The following is a 19,505-nucleotide window of genomic DNA, read 5'->3' as shown; positions in this document are numbered from 1 at the left end:
CTGGGACCCTGGGGGTGGGGGCCAGGACCTGGGTTAGGGTAGAGAGTTGATGAGAGAAAATAAGTTCCTCTTCACAGGCAGTGCTAATCCAGGGGTCCCTTGGAGGCAAATGGAAATCAAATGCACAGGCATGAGGACGCCACAGCCCCCTCCACCAGCTGCCTGATGCTTGCTCCTTATATCTCCACAACATTGGGGAAGAGTGGGTCCCGGGGCCATAAGATGCAACTTCCCCTACATCCCACTCCTTGCTAAGAACATACATTACTCAAGGTCTCTGGTGTGACTGGTCCATGCTCCATACCCAAGCTGAGCCTCAACTTGACTTGAGAAGGCATGTGGCTGGATTGGGGTCTAGTTTCTAGATGACCTCCTGGCAGCCTGGCACTCCCTTCTCAACCCTTCTGTGCTGGGGAAAATCAACTAACTCGTGGCACAAAGTTTCCTCATCTTTCCCTGAAACTCAGACAAAGGGTACCTTGGTCAAATGCAAATAGTTCTACCCACCCTTGCCAGGAGCTGCCTGAGGCCTGAGGTCTAACAGAACTGTGATAAGACTAGAGTTTTCCCAAAGACCTGGTTTTCAATAAGGAACAGGTAGGGTAGGAATCTGGGGACCTAACAGCAGAAACAGCTAGTACTAAAAAGTCAAAAGATATTGTTAAATAATTTTAATTACGATCAAAGTGAATGACAAGTCTTTCACAGTCGTATTTAAGGTAAATAGTGACAAAGAATTAGGACCATTCCCATTACCAGTGTTGACCTCCCTCCACCTCTGTTCCCAGCATGTATCCCAGACCTCTGACCTTTGTCCCATAAACTGCTAGAGTAAAAGGTCTTCTTTGTGTATAGCTTGTGGTAGATTGGGTATTTACAGGTGCTGAAAATCAATTGGGTATTGATGCTGGTGTTGTTGACTGGGTTTGTTGCTTAAGTCTGATAATTTTTTTATTTCCACTCTATGTTCTTATGACTGGTTGTTCTTGGTAGCATTTCTTTTTCCCCTCAAGTTATGAGGGAGAACAAAATGATTCAATTTCGGAGGTTCCGTGAGAATAAGAAAAGAAAGAGAAAGAAAAACATGCTGGGAGGAATCCTTCTAGAGATTATAAATATCAATTTAGAAGAATAGAAGAAAAAAAGAAAAAAAATCCAAAAATCCCGACAAATTAAAAACAAGAACAACAACAAAAAAATACAAGCAAGGACCAAAACACACATGGAACCCTGGTGGCCTTGCAGCAGAAAGAGCTAGTATTAAATCTCAAACGTTTTAATACAGAGAAACAAGCTGTAATTGTCTAAAAGAAAGTAATTCTGGGGCCGGAGAGATAGCACAGCAGCGTTTGCCTTGCAAGCAGCTGATCCCAGGATCTAAGGTGGTTGGTTCGAATCCTGGCGTCCCATATGTTCCCCGTGCTTGCCAGGAGCTATTTCTGAGCAGATAGCCAGGAGTAACCCCTGAGCACTGCTGGGTGTGGCCAAAAAAAAAAAAAGGAAGGTAATTCTGCCATCCGTCTCTTACCCTCATTTCAAGGTGCATTTGGCAGAAAGCTGAAAGCTGGCCCCCAGGGTCTAAGAGCCATTGTCCTTTGGGGTCCCAAGGTGTATTGGGGGTTTCTCCCCAGCCTCTTGTTTCTTCCCACAGAGGTTGCTACCCCCCAGCGGAGACAGGTTTGAGGTGGGCCGAACTTTGCTTTTTCCAGTTGGGGGAAATGAGACCACGATGTACTTCTGGACACTGCCAGGCCCAGAGGTTAAGGTGGTTGTGGGCGCTTTGGGAGTAGTGGAGACTACCTTGACCCTGGGCTGCATGCTGGGGACTGTGGTGGTGATTCGGGACATAGTGGTGGAGCTGGAGCTAGGCACCGAGGTGCTGAGGGACAGGACCTGCTGGGTGGATGAGGCACTGTTGGAGGAGGATGACGACTTTATCAGGAACTTGGTGGGAGGAGGGGATGGCTGTGGTGGGGCAGGGGATCGTGAAGACACCAGGGTCTGCATAGGCATCAGGACAGAACCAGGCTCCTTGAGCAAACCAGGAGTGTGAGGAACAGACTGTGGGGCCTGTGAGGGGGTGAGTGTGGGCTGCGGCTGCGTGATGGTCAGTGTGGCCTTGTGGACTTGCTGGGCCTGCAGCATGGCCTGGGCCCGTGCTTTCACCACATGTGAGCAGAGGACAGCTCCCAGGGATCCGAACTCGGTGTGGTAGGTGTCCTGATTGTCAGGTGGCAGTCGCATCTTGGCTAGGACCGGGGCACAATGTTTCAGCAGCAGGTTCTGCACGTGTTCGGCACCTATGCGGTCCATGTGGCTGAGCGCTGGGCAATCAAGCACGGCTTGGATCCGCTCACCCTCCTGCTGTAGCCATGGCAGGATCAGGGACTTGATGACATCATGTCCCAGCTCAGCCAAGCCTGCAATGGAGCCATAGCGCATGGTCCATGGGGTCTTCTCATCCATGCAACTCTCGGCGAAGATCTTGGTGATGCGGGCCTGGATATTGTTGGTGGTTGTGCTGAAGTGCTTGCAGATCTGGGCCACCAGGCGGGCAGCAAAATCACGCAGTGCCCAGTGGTTGTCCACATCTGGCCGCAGACACAGCTGTTTGCTAACGGTGCATGTCAACACAGCTGGGAGTAGCTCGTGCGCATATTTCTCCAGGTACAGTGTTGGGTTGTCCATGAGCGCCTTGACCATGCACATCAGGTAGATGAGCAGGGCTAGGTTGTTCTGCACCATGTTCACACGGACCCCCTCCGAGATGAAGGTGCTGAACCAGGGCAGCATCTGGGATAGCCCAGGGTCTGTGGCGATGCTCTGGAGAGCTTGCACTCTCTTGGCTTCAGAGGAGCCTAAACAGGCCTCAGTGATTGCCCTGTAGTAGAGTTGCTGCTCCACTGATAGTTCATGGATACTGCGGGGCTTGAGCCGAAAGGGGGTGCCATCCAGGAAGGCCGGCACCTTCTGCTTCTTCCCCTTGCTAGCTGCCAGGGCAACCCCTTTTCCTTTCAGGAAGCCATCATCCTCCTGGCCCGGCTTGGCTGAGTTCAAAGGTTGCATGGCCTTAACCTTCTGCTGCTCCTTAGGAGCTGGAGGTGGGTTCTCGGGAATGGCGGGCTGACAGCCTTCAATGCTCAACCAGTGCGCCTTGAGGCAGACGTCCAGGGGCACTCTGTGCAGAGGGGTGTTGATAATGTCACTCAGATCCACCTCCTTGTCCTCATAGAAGTAGAGCTCCTGGCCCCCACCAGAGGCGGAGTGGAAGGGAATGAACTCCTGGTCCTGGAATCCATACAGGGGCTCCACATTCTTCAACTTGAAGGCATAGTCCATGTCGCCAGTGGTCAACTTCCTCCGCTTCCCCCATCTGCATGAACTTCAGGGCCTCCTGGGCGATCTCTTTGATGTGGTAGCTGACCTCCTCTGTCAGCAGCTGGCATGCATTCTCTGGGATCTGGTTGATGCCCATGGACTCCGCCACCACCTTCATGGACTCAGATGGCAGCACCGTGTTACTGAGCTGGTCAATGATTGATGTTTTTCTCTTCAAATGGGACGTAAATATATTGAAAGGATAATGAAGAGTTTAAGAAATTTCATATATATGTATATCTGAGCTTGGAGCAATTTCTGAGAGAAGAGCCAGGAGTAGCCCTTGAGCTCCACCAGTTGTAACCCCGAAACCAAAAATAATAATGATTATAATTGTAGAATTAAATAATTACTATATAATTAAATAATAATTAACGATGGTTGCTGGATGGAGAAGGAAGGAGGACATTAATCTTAGGCCATGGCCCCGTGGCTTCATCCCCCATCAACTGGCGGGTCTGGAGTCCAGGAAAGCAAAGAGTATTGAACTCACTCACGGGCAGGCTTCAGGAAACATCCACCACATGTGTGGCTCATATCATAACCTTTTTTTTTTTTTTTGGTTTTTTTTTCTTTCTTCGTATTAGTTATTTTATATCATAACCTTTTAAGCATTCAGATATTCTTAGATATCCCTGCATCTTAACTCCTGTCAGCCATCTTCCCTTTGACCTCCATGCTGGCAAAAGACCAAAAAGGCCCTAATCCCCTCTGGTCAAAGCCTTATCTACCTTTTACAAGACCCCTTCCAGGAATGGACGGGGTCTTGCAGTAAGGTCAAGTTACCTAAGCAGAATGGGGGAATGAGGCTTCAATAAAAATGAAATACAATACTACTTGAAGCAAGGAACACCCTACAACTACCTCTTAAGCACCTGTAGAGTTACCACACACACACACACACACACACACACACACACACACACACACATACTGGAGACCTTTCTTGCTGAATTTTTTACTGTCTAATTCCCCCAATGGCACTGAGTTTCTCCCCACCCCCCCCACCCCCAACACTGCCTGTACAATTTCTGAGCATACAGTCAGGAATAACCCCTGAGAGTGTCTTTGTGTGACTTAAAAACCAAAATAAATAAACAAGTAAAAAATCAAAAACAAACAAAAAATACATGAGCACCAAGGACCAGAGGGATACAGGGTCATCTTTCTTTGCATAAAGCAAGCCTGGGTTCAATTCCTGGCATCCCATTGGTCAACTAATCTCAGCCAGGAGTGAGCACTGAGTGCAGAGCTATAAATAAACTGTGATCTTTGCTGGGTGGTGTCTAAAAATCCACAAAATAATAACCTCAACTCCTCTGTCACTTCAAGAAAACAAGTGAAAAACTTGGAAAAAAATGTAGCTGCAGGAATAGTTCTTAGTTCTTCCATATAGAACAATGCCCTAACTTCATAAGTCATTTGGACTCAAACCAAAATGAATCCATTATTCATTCCATCTTCCACTCTTCTTGTGGCTTTTCTTGGATCTTTCAGGAGCCTTTGAGTGGTTTCTATGTCTGTGAATACAATGATGACCTGGGGACATGGAGAGAGGTCTAAGACATCTCTGTCCGGAGCTGCTAGGGTGATGTCTTGGATTCATGCTGCCATGTGTTGTTCGTTGAGGGGAGGGACTCCTCTTGGGAGAGAGACTCCATGTAGGAGGTGATCTGCTCCTACTTTTATAGCACAGTGTGGGAGAATGCCTGGGCTGGCCTAAGTCTTGGGAGCTTCTCTGGCAGTGATCAGGTGATCGAGCTCTTTCCAACTTCTCATGTTCTTCTTCCTCACTGGACTCTAATCATCCATGTCTTCAAAAGCACTAACCCGAGGCTCCAAATGCTCAGCTTCTTCTAGTAAAGAACATTTCTGGAGATGTGGCAGAAGGACATCACAAACCCTCTCACTGTGCAACAACTCCTCAATAAACTCATCGACATGCATCAGTTCCAACTCCCCATTACGGTTCTGCCTCTTGATTTTTCTGTAGTCATTGTACAGAGGCTCCAAGTACTTGTAACAATCCAGGGCAGTGCCTGTCAGCCTGAGGTAAAGTGCACCCAACAGGCGGACATACTTGAAGTCTTCATTTTGGATCAACTCCACAATGATTTCCTTCTCAGGTTGGAGTTGTAGCATCTTCAGAGTCAAGCAAAGGAAAGGAGCTGGTTTCATGTGGCCACCACACATGCCACCCACAAACCTTAACTCCGTGGCTTTATCAACTACGTGTTCAGCTGTCAGCCCAAAGCACTCTTCTTTCCAGTACCTGGACTCATAGATTCGCAGTCGAATGATCTTCTCCACCAGGTACTGAGGCTTTGTGCCATGAATGCTGCGAGCATCCTTCATGGTGTGGTTTGCCATTTTAGGATGTCTTTCGTCCTCTCAATACTTCAAACTTGAATGTGTGCAGCCAAGCCTCAGGCTCCAAAATGCAGATCAGGTTAGACCCAGGTCTGGAAGCAAACGTTGAGGCAGGAAACAATCCACACAGTGAAAATGGACCAGAGGTTAAGCAAATTTAGCACTCAACTCAGGAATTCAACCATCCAAGCTTTCTGCTCCTAAGAAGGAAGGCAGCTCAGTGGAGGAAGGCTGAAGAATAGACTCTGCCCTCTTCAGACCCCTGCTTTTATTGACAAACAGGCCCCACCCTAGGGTGTCCCCAGAATTCCAAGTAGGGGATAGTCCAATCATCCCATCTCCAGGTCACACCCTGGGGCGGAGCATGAATATTGACGAGGCTGAGACAAGTAACCCGACACTGGGTCCAGTCTCTGGGAACTAGGGTGGAGCATGAATATTGAATAGGGTGAGACCAGTAAACCAACAAGTGGGGACCATTCCCAGAAAGTTGTGATATTTCCCTTCACCTCAATGCTTGTTGACTTCCTGTAAAGTCCTCTTTGGAGATGTGTCCATTCAGACCTACCCAATTAAAGTAAAGCATTTATGACCTCTACTTGTCCCTGGTAACTAGTTCTGAAATGAGAGGAAGAACAAATTGTTGACTGGCCCATGATAGGATTGTAGGTTGGGGTGTAGAACTCTAATTAAAGGAAGTACAAGGTGCCAGAGAAATAGCACAGCGGTAAGGCTTTTGCTTTGCATGTGGTCAACCCCTGACTCTAGTTTGATTCTAGTATCCCATATAGTTCCCTGAGCTTGGAGCAATTTCTGACTGCAGAGCCAGGAGTAGCACTTGAGCTCTACCAGGTGTAACCCCGAAACCAAAAATAATAATAATAATAATTGTAGAATTAAATAATGACTATGTAATTAAATAATGATTAACGATGGTGGCTGGATGGAGAAGGATGGAGGCCTTTATTTTTAGGCCGTGGCCACGTGGCTTCATCCCCCATCAACTGGCGGTTCTGGGGTCCAGGAAAGCGACGAGTATTGACCTCACTCACGGGCAGGCTTCAGGAAACATCCACCACATGTGTGGCCTATATCATAACCTTTTAAGCATTCAGCCATTCTTAGCTAGCCCTGCCTCTTAACTCCTGTCAGCCATCTTCCCTTTGACCTCCATGCTGGCAAAAGACCAAAAAGGCCCTAATCCCCTCTGGTCAAAGCCTTAGCTACCTTTTCCAAGACCCTTTCCAGGAATGGGCGGGGTCTTGCAGGTAAGGTCAAGTTACCTAGAAAGAATGGGGGGATGAGGCTTCAATAATAATGAAGTACAATACTACTTGAAGCAAGGAACACCCTACAACTACCTCTTAAGCACCTGTAGAGTTACCACACACACACACACACACACACACACACACACACACACACATACTGGAGACCTTTCTTGCTGAATTTGTTTACTGTCTTATTTCCCCAATGGCGATGAGTTTGGTCCCCCCACCACAAACTGCAAGTACAATTGCTGAGCATAAAGTCAGAAGTAACCCCTGAGAGTGTCTGGGTGTGGCTCAAAAACCAAAATAAATAAATAAATAAATAAATAAAAAATAAAAAATAAACAAAAAATACATGAGCACCTAGGACCAGAGGGATACAGGGTCATCCTTCTTTGCATGAAGCAAGCCTGGGTTCAATTCCTGGCATCACATTGGTCCCCTAATCTCAGCCAGGAGTGATCCCTGAGTGCAGAGCTATTAATAAACTGTGATCATTCCTGGGTGGTATCTAAAAAATCCACAAAATAATAACCTCAACACCTTTGTCACTTCAAGAAAACAAGTGAAAAACTTGGTAAAAAATATAGCTGCAGGAATAGTTCTTAGTTCTTCCATATAGAACAATGCCTTAACTTCATAAGTCATTTGGACTCAAACCAAAATGAATCCATTATTCATTCCATCTTCCACTCTTCTTGTGGCTTTTCTTGGATCTTTCAGGAGCCTTTGAGTGGTTTCGATGTCTGTGGATACAATGATGACCTGGGGACATGGAGAGAGGTCTAAGACATCTCTGTCGGGATCTGCTAGGGTGATGCCTTGGATTCTTGCTGCCACGTCTTGTTCGTTGAGGGGAGGGACTCCTCTTGGGAGAGAGACTCCATCTAGGAGGTGATCTGCTCCTACTTTTATAGCACAGTGTGGGAGAATGCCTGGGCTGGCCTAAGTCTTGGGAGCTTCTCCGGCAGTGATCAGGTGATCGAGCTCTTACCAACTTCTCATGTTCTTCCTCTTCACTGGACTCTAATCATCCATGTCTTCAAGAGCACTAACCCGAGGCTCCAACTGCTCAGCTTTTTCTAGTAAAGAACGTCTCTGGAGATGTGGCAGAAGGACATCACAAACCCTCTCACTGTGGAGCAACTCCTCAATAAACTCGTCGACATGCATCAGTTCCAACTCCCCATTACGGTTCTGCCTCTTGATTTTTCTGTAGTCATTGTACAGAGGCTCCAAGTACTTGTAACAATCCAGGGCAGTGCCTGTCAGCCTGAGGTAAAGTGCACCCAACAGGCGGACATACTTGAAGTCTTCATTTTGGATCAACTCCACAATGATTTCCTTCTCAGGTTGGAGTTGTAGCATCTTCAGAGTCAAGCAAAGGAAAGGAGCTGGTTTGATGTGGCCACCAGACATGCCACCCACAAACCTTAATTCCATGGCTTTATCAACTACCTGTTGAGCTGTCAGCCCAAAGCACTCTTCTTTCCAGTACCTGGACTCATAGATTCGCAGTCGAATGATCTTCTCCACCAGGTACTGAGGGTTGGTGCCATGAATGCTGCGAGCATCCTTCATGGTGTGGTTTGCCATTTTAGGATGTCTTTCGTCCTCTCAATACTTCAACCTTGAATGCGTGCAGCCAAGCTTCAGGCTCCAAAGCGCAGATCAGGTTAGACCCAGGTCTGGAAGCAAACGTTGAGGCAGGAAATAATCCACACAGTGAAAATCGACAAGAGGTTAAGCAAATTTAGCACTCAACACAGGAATTCAACCATCCAAGCTTTCTGCTCCTAAGAAGGAAGGCAGCTCAGTGGAGGAAGGCTGAAGTATAGACTCTGCCCTCTTCAGACCCCTGCTTTTATTGGCAAACTGGCCCCACCCTAGGGTGTCACCAGAATTCCAAGTAGGGGATAGTCCAATCATCCCATCTCCAGGTTACACCCTGGGGCGGAGCATGAATCTTGACTAGGCTGAGACAAGTAACTCAACACTAGGTCCAGTATCTGGGAACTAGGGTGGAGCATGAATATTGAATAGGGTGAGACCAGTTTACCAAAAAGTGGGGACCATTCCCAGAAAGTTGTGATATTTCCCTTCACCTCAATGCTTGTTGACTTCCTGTAAAGTCCTCTTTGGAGATGTGTCCATTCAGACCTACCCAATTAAAAAAAGGCATTTATGACCTCTACCTGTCACTGGTAACTAGTTCTGAAATGAGAGGAAGAACAAAATTGTAGACTGGCCCATGATAGGATTGTAGGTTGGGGTGTAGAACTCTAATTAAAGGAAGTACATGGTGCCAGAGAAATAGCACAGTGGTAAGGCTTTTGCTTTGCATGTGATCAACCCCTGACTCTAGTTTGATTCCAGTATCCCATATAGTTCCCTGAGCTTGGAGCAATTTCTGAGTGCAGAGCCAGGAGTAGCCCTTGAGCTCCACCAGGTGTAACCCCGAAACTAATAATAATAATAATAATAATAATAATAATAATAATAATAATAATAATTGTAGAATTAAATAATTACTATGTAATTAAATAATTATTAACGATGGTTGCTGGATGGAGAAGGTTGGAGGCCTTTATCCTTAGGCCATGGCCACGTGGCTTCATCCCCCAGCAACCAGCGGGTCTGGGTCCAGGAAAGCAACCAGTATTGAACTCACTCACGGCCAGGCTTCCGGAAACATTCACCACATGTGTGGCCTATAACATAACCTTTTAAGCATTCAGCCATTCTTAGCTTGCCCTGCATCTTAACTACTGTCAGCTATCTTCCCTTTGACCTCCAAAAAGGCCCTAATCCCCTCAGGTCAAATCCTTATCTATCTTTTCCAAGACCCCTTCCAGGAATGGGCGGGGTCTTGCAGTAAGGTCAAGTTACCTAGGCAGAATGGGGGGATGAGGCTTAAATAATAATGAAGTACAATACTACTTGAAGCAAGGAACACCCTACAACTACCTCTTAAGCACCTGTAGAGTTACCTCACACACACACAAACACACACACACACTCACACACACACTGGAGACCTTTCTTGCTGAATTTCTTTACTGTCTTATTCCCCCAATGGTGCTGAGTTTGGGAAACTAAGCTATACAGCTATGCTATCTCTCTGGCCCTGGGAGCTTTCATTTTAGAAGAAGGGGGAAACTGGGCTTTCTAGTTCTCTTGTGAAGTTCTGAATTTTAGAAAATTTTTCTTGATTTTAGTTGGGGAGAAGGCACTATTATAAAGTAGCTTAAGGTCAGATTACTAGGTTTCAGCACCCCTGCACGAACTCCTAGAACTGCATCTGAAGATGAGAAGAGAGGGAAACGGAGCATGTCAAGGCATGTCAAGGCAGCTCAGTCTCTTCATCTTCAGTTTCTACGACTTTCCTTTCTGATTCACTCAAACTTATGAAGCCTCTTCTGTATCAATAAGCTACGAATACTGGCAATGGTCTCCTATTTTTGAAATGACTGAAATGGCCTGTATAGGTGAAAGTTTTTAGAAGACCTCAGGAAGTTCTTGTTCAACCTCAGCACTCTCCATCTGCTGCTTCCAATGCTCCAAAAGCATCTGAACTTCTGAATTGAGAAGAGTCTCAGGGGCCGGAGAGATAGCGTGGAGGTAAGGCGTTTGCCTTTCATGCAGGAGGTCATCGGTTCGAATCCCGGCGCCCCATATGATCCCCTGTGCCTGCCAGTAGCAATTTCTGAGCCTGGAGCCAGAAATAACCCCTGAGCACTGCCGGGTGTGACCCAAAAACCACAAAAAAAAAAAAAAAAAAAGAGAAGAGTCTCAGCTGTTTCAAACTCTTTGGGAAAGATGAGCTGGGAAGTATCTTCTACATGGCCAGCACCGCCAGCTGCCATTGTAAGGCCAGGGCAAGCAGAACGCCTTCAGGTCCCTTCTGAAGCACCAGGGCAGGGGTTCCAAACAGTCATGAGAATTCTGCAGAAAACAGATGGAAGGAAGCCCAAGAGCAATGCTGAGATTAAATAGGTCTTAGGAGCAGGAAGTGGGTATTCTCTGTGGAATTCACCCACCCACCCACTCTTGAACACAGCCTCCAAGGGCAGAGACAGGAATTCACACCTGAGCACTGCCAGGTGTGATCCCCAAACAAAAAGGTGGCAAGTGCCAGAGATGGTGCTGTAACGCCCAACCCAACTAGAGCTGCCTTGAAAGCAAGGACTCCTCCCTAGTGGGGATCCCATGCCAGAGCCAGCATGACCTGTTCTCCAATGCCTGGCAGGCCTTCCCCAGCCAAGCTACCACCTCAGTTTCTCCATGAAACTCCCTATCATGGGAACCCGGTGTGACTGTGGAGGTTCTAGTGAATTTCTCAATTCTCCCCTACAGTTGGCACTCCTAAGTGATGACCAGTGTCTTAGATGGAAGGTCAGGTGCATTGAGACCCTAGGTCAAGAGCCAACCTGGGCTTGTGAAAGAAGCAAAGTCGTCTCAATGCCATGATGTCCCAAGAAGTTGTTCAACTGGAGCCTTTGGGCTCAGAGGGGAGAAAGGATTGCTCCTCCACTGGACTTTAGGAATTGAATTTCTAAGGGTGCTGCCAGGCTCCCTGGAATTTTCTGATTCCCAAAAGGTTCTTTTCCTGTGTTTGTTCCTCCCTGAACTTGGGGGGGGGGCTACCAGGATGTCATAGGCGGTAGGTAGAGCACTTACCTTGCCCACAGCCAACCTGCATTGGACCCCTGGCTTCCCATAAGATTCTCACAGTTTGTCAGGAGGGATTTCTGATCACAGAGTCAAAAGGAACCTCTGAGCACTGGGGGTGACACACACAAAAAATACCTGAGTAATCTCTTGATCCTTGAAGATTTTCTGAGACCTTTCTACATGGGAGAAAAGCACTCTTGAAAGGGTCTTAAATAGCAAGTGCTCAGAGAGGAACTTCAGGAACAGCTTGGTGTTTTTCTCAGGGCCCCTGCTGAACTCTGAGATCCAGGACAGACACATCACACATTGCCACCTGGTTTTTTCTCTACCACAACCACCATTAAGAATCTAAACACGTGAGACTGGACAGATAGCATGGAGATTGGATGTTTGCCTTGCATGTAGGAAGACTTTGGTTCAAATCCCAGCATCTGATATGGTCCCCTGAATTTTCCCGAAGAGATTTCTGAGCATAGAGCCAGGAGTAACATTTTAGTGCCACGAGGTGTGACCCTCACACATACACACACCTCTACACACACACACACACACACACACACACACACACACACACACAAAATAAAAGGAATCTTGAAAGGTGGCTTTGGAGGATCTCAAATCCTAATCTAGGCACTTGAACGTAGAGTTCAAAACAGCTGCAGATCCTCACAATAGCACTTTGCTCCAAGTAAGATGGCACACTGATGGAGCATTCCTGGAACGTTCTGACCTTGGAGAGCAGATTGAAGGCTCACATTTGTTTAGAAATGGAGGTGTGAGTGTTTTAGGGAGAATCAATTCTAGTTAATTTAGGAGACAAAACTTCCTCCATGGCACTGGAGCATTCAGCAGAAAGGCTCACTTGAGTTCTTAGATAGACTGACAGCTGCCAATGACTCCCTAACAAGAACCCCAAGTCTCCTCCAGACCAGGGTGGTGTGCTGCAGGTGACTGTTAGGCAGGGACTGGGCAAAGCAGGGTGGGTCTCACAGAGTGGATTGTGAGTTCTGATGTGGGTGGTGATCAAGTTTTCAATGTTGCTGGTTTAAAACAAAAGCCAGCCAATGGAGGGGGGGACAAAAAGACATGATGCCTACCGAGTATGATATGTTTCCCCACTGGCATCCCATAAGGTCCCCTGCACCCCCAAAAAACTGTGGGCCTTGTGGGCAGGTTGGCTTCTATTTTCTTTACCATGAGTTTTTGTTTTATTTTTAAAAGAAGATGATATATTGGGGGTGGAGCAGTGGTGCAAGCAGAAAGGAATCTGCCTAGCACACACTAGCCTATGATGAACCTTGGTTTGATTCCCTCGAAATCCTGTATGGTCCCCAAAGCCAGGAGCGATCTCTGAGTGCATAGCCAGGAGTAATCCCTGAGCATCACCAGGTGTGATCCCCCCAAAATAAAAGCAGGTGATATACCAGAGTGATGAGAGGTAAATGAGGGTGTGAAGAAGGGACTGCCAGGGAGGAAGAAATTGTACTTTTATTGGTAAAGCTCTAAATTATCCCATTATGGATTTATTAGTTCCCCAGAGATACATGGTGGTTGAAAATTAGAAAACGGTCATTTTGAATTTTGGAAAGAGCTCAATCACCTGATCACTGCCAGAGAAGCTCCCAAGACTTAGGCCAGCCCAGGCATTCTCCCACACTGTGCTATAAAAGTAGGAGCAGATCACCTCCTACATGGAGTCTCTCTCCCAAGAGGAGTCCCTCCCCTCAACGAAAAAGTCGTGGCAGCAAGAATCCAAGGCATCACCCTAGCAGCTCCCGACAGAGATGTCTTAGGCCTCTCTCCATGTCCCCAGGTCATCATTGTATTCACAGACATAGAAACCACTCAAAGGCTCCTGAAAGATCCAAGAAAAGCCACAAGAAGAGTGGAAGATGGAAGGAATAATGGATTCATTTTGGTTTGAGTCCAAATGACTTATGAAGTTAAGGCATTGTTCTATATGGAAGAACTAAGAACTCTTCCTGCAGCTACATTTTTTACCAAGTTTTTCACTTGTTTTCTTGAAGTGACAGAGGTGTTGAGGTTATGATTTTGTGGATTCTTAGACACCACCCAGCAATGATCACAGTTTATTAATAGCTCTGCACTCAGGGATCACTCCTGGCTGAGATTAGGGGACCAATGGGATGCCAGGAATTGAACCCAGGCTTGCTTCATGCAAAGAAATATGACCTTGTATTCCTCTGGTCCTTGGTGCTCATGTATTTTTTGTTTGTTTTTGAGTTTGTATTTGTTTATTTATTTTGGTTTTTGAGTCACACCCAGACACTCTCAGGGGTTACTCCTGACTCTATGCTCAGAAATTGTACTGGCAGTCTCGGGGGTGGGGGGTGGGGGGAGTCTCAGCGGCATTGTGGGAATAAGACAGTAAAAAATTCAGCAAGAAATGTCTCCAGTATGTGTGTGTGTGTGTGTGTGTGAGTGTGTGTGTGTGTGAGTGTGTGTGTGTGTGTGTGTGTGTGTGTGTGTGTGTGTGTGTGGTAACTCTACAGGTGCTTAAGAGGTAGTTGTAGGGTGTTCCTTGCTTTAAGTAGTATTGTACTTCATTATTATTGAAGCCTCATCCCCCCATTCTTTCTAGGTAACTTGACCTTACCTGCATGACCCCGTCCATTCCTGGAAGGGGTCTTGGAAAAGGTAGCTAAGACTACATGTGTTTCACAGTCAGTCTGGCCTGGATTATTTCTTGTGTGACCCGATTCAGACTCCTTCACCAGGGATTGCAGCTACAGTGTTTGGGTGATTTTACAGGTGATCACTTATTTCCTAGACCACTGTGATTTTACAGTCTCCCTGAAGTAAGCAAAGTACTTGTATCAATTCCACTTATTACTAGACCTGCTTTTTTCTTTCAACCTGAGTTCCTTTCAAGTCTGTTTACCAGACCATAGTAATAAAGCTCTATGTGATACACCTATTAATATCCTTGGCAGAAAGTAATGATAAGACTGGTATATAGTATTGCAGCAACTACAAAAGCATGTAAACATGTCTAATCGTACAATCATACCGAAAGTAGAGTTTACTCATTCTCCTGGCCTCAGTTTATGTGTTCATAGGTAGAAGGCATACTGGACACCAACAATTCATATCACATAAATTATACCACACCATAAATTTCATGAGAGGTGCAGAATTTTATTACAGGTTCCATAATAATATATTTCTGTATATATACATATACATATATATGCAATTTCTTAAACTCTCGAATCTCCGTTCAATATATTTACGTCCCATTTGAAGAGAAAAACATCAATCATTGACCAAAATCAAATAAATTCAGAAGCTATGGTCTCTTACTCTACTTACAAACATTTCATGTTAAAATTATCACCATCTCCAGCCTTTGCCATTGTTGGGAGTCACATCATACTGTGCCCTGGGGCTAGTTCCTGACTCCTCCCCCTTAGAGGCTGGACTCAGGAGTGGGTGGGGGAATTCCTCAGGGAACTCCCACTTCCTGCTCCAGGGACCTATTTAATCCGAGCTCTGCTCTTGGGCTTCCATCTGTTTTCTGCAGGATCTAGGTGACTGGAAACCCAGCGCTGGTGTTTAAGAAGGAAGTTGAAGAATCTCATCGTGGGCCACAGGGTGCCAAGGGCCAACTCAGAGGCACGTTGGAAGCGGATCTCCATCACCCCACAGCACCTTGCAGGGCGAGCAGAAGGATGTACAGAATGGCTGAGGCGAAAAGGCTAAAGCTCAGTAACACGGTGCTGCCATCTGAGTCCATGAAGGTGGTGGCGGAGTCCATGGGCATCAACCAGATCCCAGAGAATGCATGCCAGCTGCTGACAGAGGAGGTCAGCTACCACATCAAAGAGATCGCCCAGGAGGCCCTGAAGTTCATGCAGATGGGGAAGCGGAGGAAGCTGACCACTGGCGACATGGACTACGCCTTTAAGTTGAAGAATGTGGAGCCCCTGTATGGATTCCAGGCCCAGGAGTTCATTCCCTTCCACTCCGCCTCTGGTGGGGGCCAGGAGCTCTACTTCTATGAGGACAAGGAGGTGGATCTGAGTGACATTATCAACACCCCTCTGCACAGAGTGCCCCTGGACGTCTGCCTCAAGGCACACTGGTTGAGCATTGAAGGCTGTCAGCCCGCCATTCCCGAGAACCCACCTCCAGCTCCTAAGGAGCAGCAGAAGGTCAAGGCCATGCAACCTCTGAAGTCAGCCAAGCCGGGCCAGGAGAATGAAGGCTTCCTGAAAGGAAAAGGGGCTGCCCTGGCAGCTAGCAAGGGGAAGGAGCAGAAGATGCCGGCCTTCCTGAAAGGCACCCCTTTTCGGCTCAAGCCCCGCAGTATCCATGAACTCTCAGTGGAGCAGCAACTCTACTACAGGGCAATCACTGAGGCCTGTGTAGGCTCCTGTGAAGCCAAGAGAGTGCAAGCTCTCCAGAGCATCGCCACAGACCCTGGGCTATCCCAGATGCTGCCCTGGTTCAGCACCTTCATCTCGGAGGGGGTCCGTTTGAACGTGGTGCACAACAACCTAGCCCTGCTCATCTATCTGATGCGCATGGTCAAGGCGCTCATGGACAACCCAACACTGTACCTGGAGAAATATGCGCATGAGCTACTCCCAGCTGTGTTGACATGCACTGTTAGCAAACAGCTGTGTCTGCGGCCAGATGTGGACAACCACTGGGCACTTCGTGACTTTGCTGCCCGCCTAGTGGCCCAGATCTGCAAGCACTTCAGCACAACCACCAACAATATCCAGGCCCGCATCACCAAGATCTTCACCGAGAGTTGCTTGGATGAGAAGACCCCCTGGACCACGCGCTATGGCTCCATTGCAGGCTTGGCTGAGCTGGGACATGATGTCATCAAGTCCCTGATCCTGCCGAGGCTACAGCAGGAGGGTGAGCGGATCCAAGCCGTGTTTGATGGCCCAGTGCTCAGCCACATGGACCGCATAGGTGCCGAACACGTGCAGAACCTGCTGCTGAAACATTGTGCCCCGGTCCTAGCCAAGATGCGACTGCCACCTGACAATCAGGACACCTAACACACCGAGTTCGGATCACTGGGAGCTGTCCTCTGCTCACATGTGGTGAAGGCACGGGCCCAGGCCACGCTGCAGGCCCAGCAAGTCCACAAGGCCACACTGACCATCACGCAGCCGCAGCCCACACTCACCCTCTCACAGGCCTCACAGTCTGTTCCTCACACTCCTGGTTTGCTCAAGGAGCCTGGTTCTGTCCTGATGCCTATGCAGACCCTGGTGTCTTCACGATCCCCTGCCCCACCACAGCCATCCCCTCCTCCCACCAAGTTCCTCATCAAGTCGTCATCCTCCTCCACCAGCGCCTCATCCACCCAGCAGGTCCTGTCCCTCAGCACCTCGGTGCCTGGCTCCAGCTCCACCACCATGTCCCGAATCACCACCACAGTCCCCAGCATGCAGCCCAGGGTCAAGCTGGTCTCCACTACTCCCAAAGCGCCCACAACCACCTTAACCTCTGGGCCTGGCAGTGTCCAGAAGTACATCGTGGTCTCATTTCCCCCAACTGGAAAAAGCAAAGTTCGGCCCACCTCAAACCTGTCTCCGCTGGGGGGTAGCAACCTCTGTGGGAAGAAACAAGAGGCTGGGGAGAAACCCCCAATACACCTTGGGACCCCAAAGGACAATGGCTCTTAGACCCTGGGGGCCAGCTTTCAGCTTTCCACCAAATGCACCTTGAAATGAGGGTAAGAGACAGATGGCAGAATTTCCTTTTTTTTTTTTTTTTTTTTTTTTTTGGCCACACCCAGCAGTGCTCAGGGGTGACTCCTGGCTGTCTGCTCAGAAATAGCTCCTGGCAGGCAGGGGGGATCATATGGGACGCCAGGATTTGAACCAACCACCTTAGATCCTGGGATCAGCTGCTTGCAAGGCAAACGCTGCTGTGCTATCTCTCTGGCCCCCAGAATTACTTTCTTTTAGACAATTACAGCTTGTTTCTCTGTATTAAAACGTTTGAGTTTTTAATACTAGCTCTTTCTGCAGTAAGGCCACCAGGGTTCCATGTGTTTTTTGGTCCTTGCTTGTATTTTTTTGTTGTTGTTGTTGTTGTTTTTAATTTGTGGGGTTTTTTGGATTTTTTCTTTTTTTCTATTCTTCTGAATTGATATTTATAACCTCTAGAAGGAATCCTCCCAGCATTTTTTCTTTCTCTTTCTTTTCTTATTCTCACAGAACCACCGAAATCGAATCATTTTTGTTCTCCGTCATAACTTGAGGGGGAAAATGGATGGTACCAAGAACAACCAGTCATAAGAACATAGAGTGGAAATAAAAAAATTATCAGACTTAAGCAACAAACCCAGTCAAAAACACCAGCATCAATACCCAATTGATTTGCAGCACCTGTAAATACCCAATCTACCACAAGCTATACACAAAGGAGAACTTTTACTCTAGCAGTTCATGGGACAAAGGTCAGAGGTCTGGGATACATGCTGGGAACAGAGGTGGAGGGAGGTCAACACTGGTAATGGAAATGGTCCTAATTCTTTGTCACTATTTACATTAAATACGACTGTGAAAGACTTGTCATTCACTTTGATCATAATTAAAATTATTTAACAAAATCTTTTGACTTTTTAGTATTAGCTGTTTCTGCTGTTAGGCCCCCAGGTTCCAACCCTACCTGTTCCTTATTGAAAACCAGTCTTTTCCCAGTTCTGTTAGGCCTCAGGCCTCAGGCAGCTCCTGGCAAGGATGGGTAGAACTATTTGCTTTTCACCAAGGTACCCTTTGTCTGAGTTTCAGGGAAAGATGAGGAAACTTTGTGCCACGTGTTAGTTGATATTCCCCAGCACAGAAGGGTTGAGAAGGCAGTGCCAGGCTGCCAGGAGGTCAGCTAGAAACTAGACCCCAATCCAGCCACATGCCTTCTCAAGTCAAGTTGAGGCTCAGCTTGGGTTTGGAGCATGGGCCAGTTACACCAGAGACCTTGAATAATGTATGTTCTTAGCAAGGAGTGGGATGTAGGGGTCTGCTCTGAACAGCAAAGGGAAGTTGCATCTTATGGCCCCAGGACCCACTCTTCCCCAATGTTGTGGAGATCTAAGGAGCAAGCATCAGGCAGCTGGTGGAGGGGGGTGTGGTGTCCTCATGCCTGTGCATTTGATTTCCACTTGGCTCCAAGGGACCCCTGAATTAGCACTGCCTATGAAGAGGAACTTATTTTCTCTCATCAACTCTCCACCCTAAACCAGGTCCTAGCCCCACCCCCAGGGTCCCAGTTCATGCCTGAATAAAAAAATCTGTGTCGGACATTGTAGAGCATGCTCAGTGCACCTTGATGCAAGAGAATGACAAGAAAGAGGAGGTGGGGCGGGAGCGGGCTCGAAAAAGGCATGAAATAAATATCAAGCTCCTGGATGAGCAGCTTCTCAAGCAAGGTTGAACTTCTGGGGGACCTTCAAGTGGATGTTTCTGTGCCTAGAGATGGATGTGTTCACAGCAGGTGGGAGCAGGTGAGGCTGGGGGTTGGGGCTAGAAAGGAACCTCCATTTACAAAAGCCTGGGCACCTTTACACACACACACACAAAAAAAACCTGAGTAATCTCTTGATCCTTGAAGATTTTCTGAGACCTTTCTACATGGGAGAAAAGCACTCTTGAAAGGGTCTTAAATAGCAAGTGCTCAGAGAGGAACTTCAGGAACAGCTTGGTGTTTTTCTCAGGGCCCCTGCTGAACTCTGAGATCCAGGACAGACACATCACACAATCCCACCTTGTTTTTTCTCTACCACGACCACCATTAAGAATCTAAACACGTGGGACTGGAGAG

At 47.4% G+C, this 19,505-nt stretch overlaps 4 protein-coding genes and 1 pseudogene across 4 annotated transcripts in view; 2 read left to right on the top strand and 3 right to left on the bottom strand.

Annotated features, from left to right (window-relative positions):
• LOC126031300 (transcription initiation factor TFIID subunit 6-like) overlaps positions 1–4,800 on the bottom strand; it is a 174,270-nt gene extending 169,470 nt beyond the window's left edge. The window contains 3 exon segments of the mRNA XM_049789592.1: positions 1,922–3,369; positions 3,371–3,550; positions 4,789–4,800. Of these exon segments, the coding sequence (XP_049645549.1) occupies positions 1,922–3,369; positions 3,371–3,550; positions 4,789–4,800 (1,640 nt within the window).
• The window catches only part of LOC126029762 (pre-mRNA-splicing factor 38A-like), a 248,947-nt pseudogene extending 235,349 nt beyond the window's left edge, over positions 1–13,598 (top strand).
• LOC126030630 (pre-mRNA-splicing factor 38A-like) lies at positions 4,826–5,748 on the bottom strand. The gene is given in 2 exon segments (XM_049788854.1): positions 4,826–5,181; positions 5,184–5,748. Coding segments are annotated over 2 exon segments (921 nt in total).
• On the bottom strand, positions 7,693–8,615 carry LOC126030628 (pre-mRNA-splicing factor 38A-like). The gene is given in 2 exon segments (XM_049788853.1): positions 7,693–8,048; positions 8,051–8,615. Coding segments are annotated over 2 exon segments (921 nt in total).
• A 1,796-nt stretch (positions 13,599–15,394) lies between the features above and the next one.
• LOC126030575 (transcription initiation factor TFIID subunit 6-like) lies at positions 15,395–17,365 on the top strand. The gene is given in 1 exon segment (XM_049788794.1): positions 15,395–17,365. A coding segment is annotated over 1 exon segment (1,971 nt).
• The last annotated feature ends 2,140 nt before the right edge of the window (positions 17,366–19,505 follow it).

The sequence above is a fragment of the Suncus etruscus genome, chromosome 15 (genome assembly GCF_024139225.1).
Source record: "Suncus etruscus isolate mSunEtr1 chromosome 15, mSunEtr1.pri.cur, whole genome shotgun sequence".
NCBI lineage: Eukaryota > Metazoa > Chordata > Mammalia > Eulipotyphla > Soricidae > Suncus > Suncus etruscus.
This window is presented reverse-complemented; position numbering and strand designations above follow the sequence as displayed.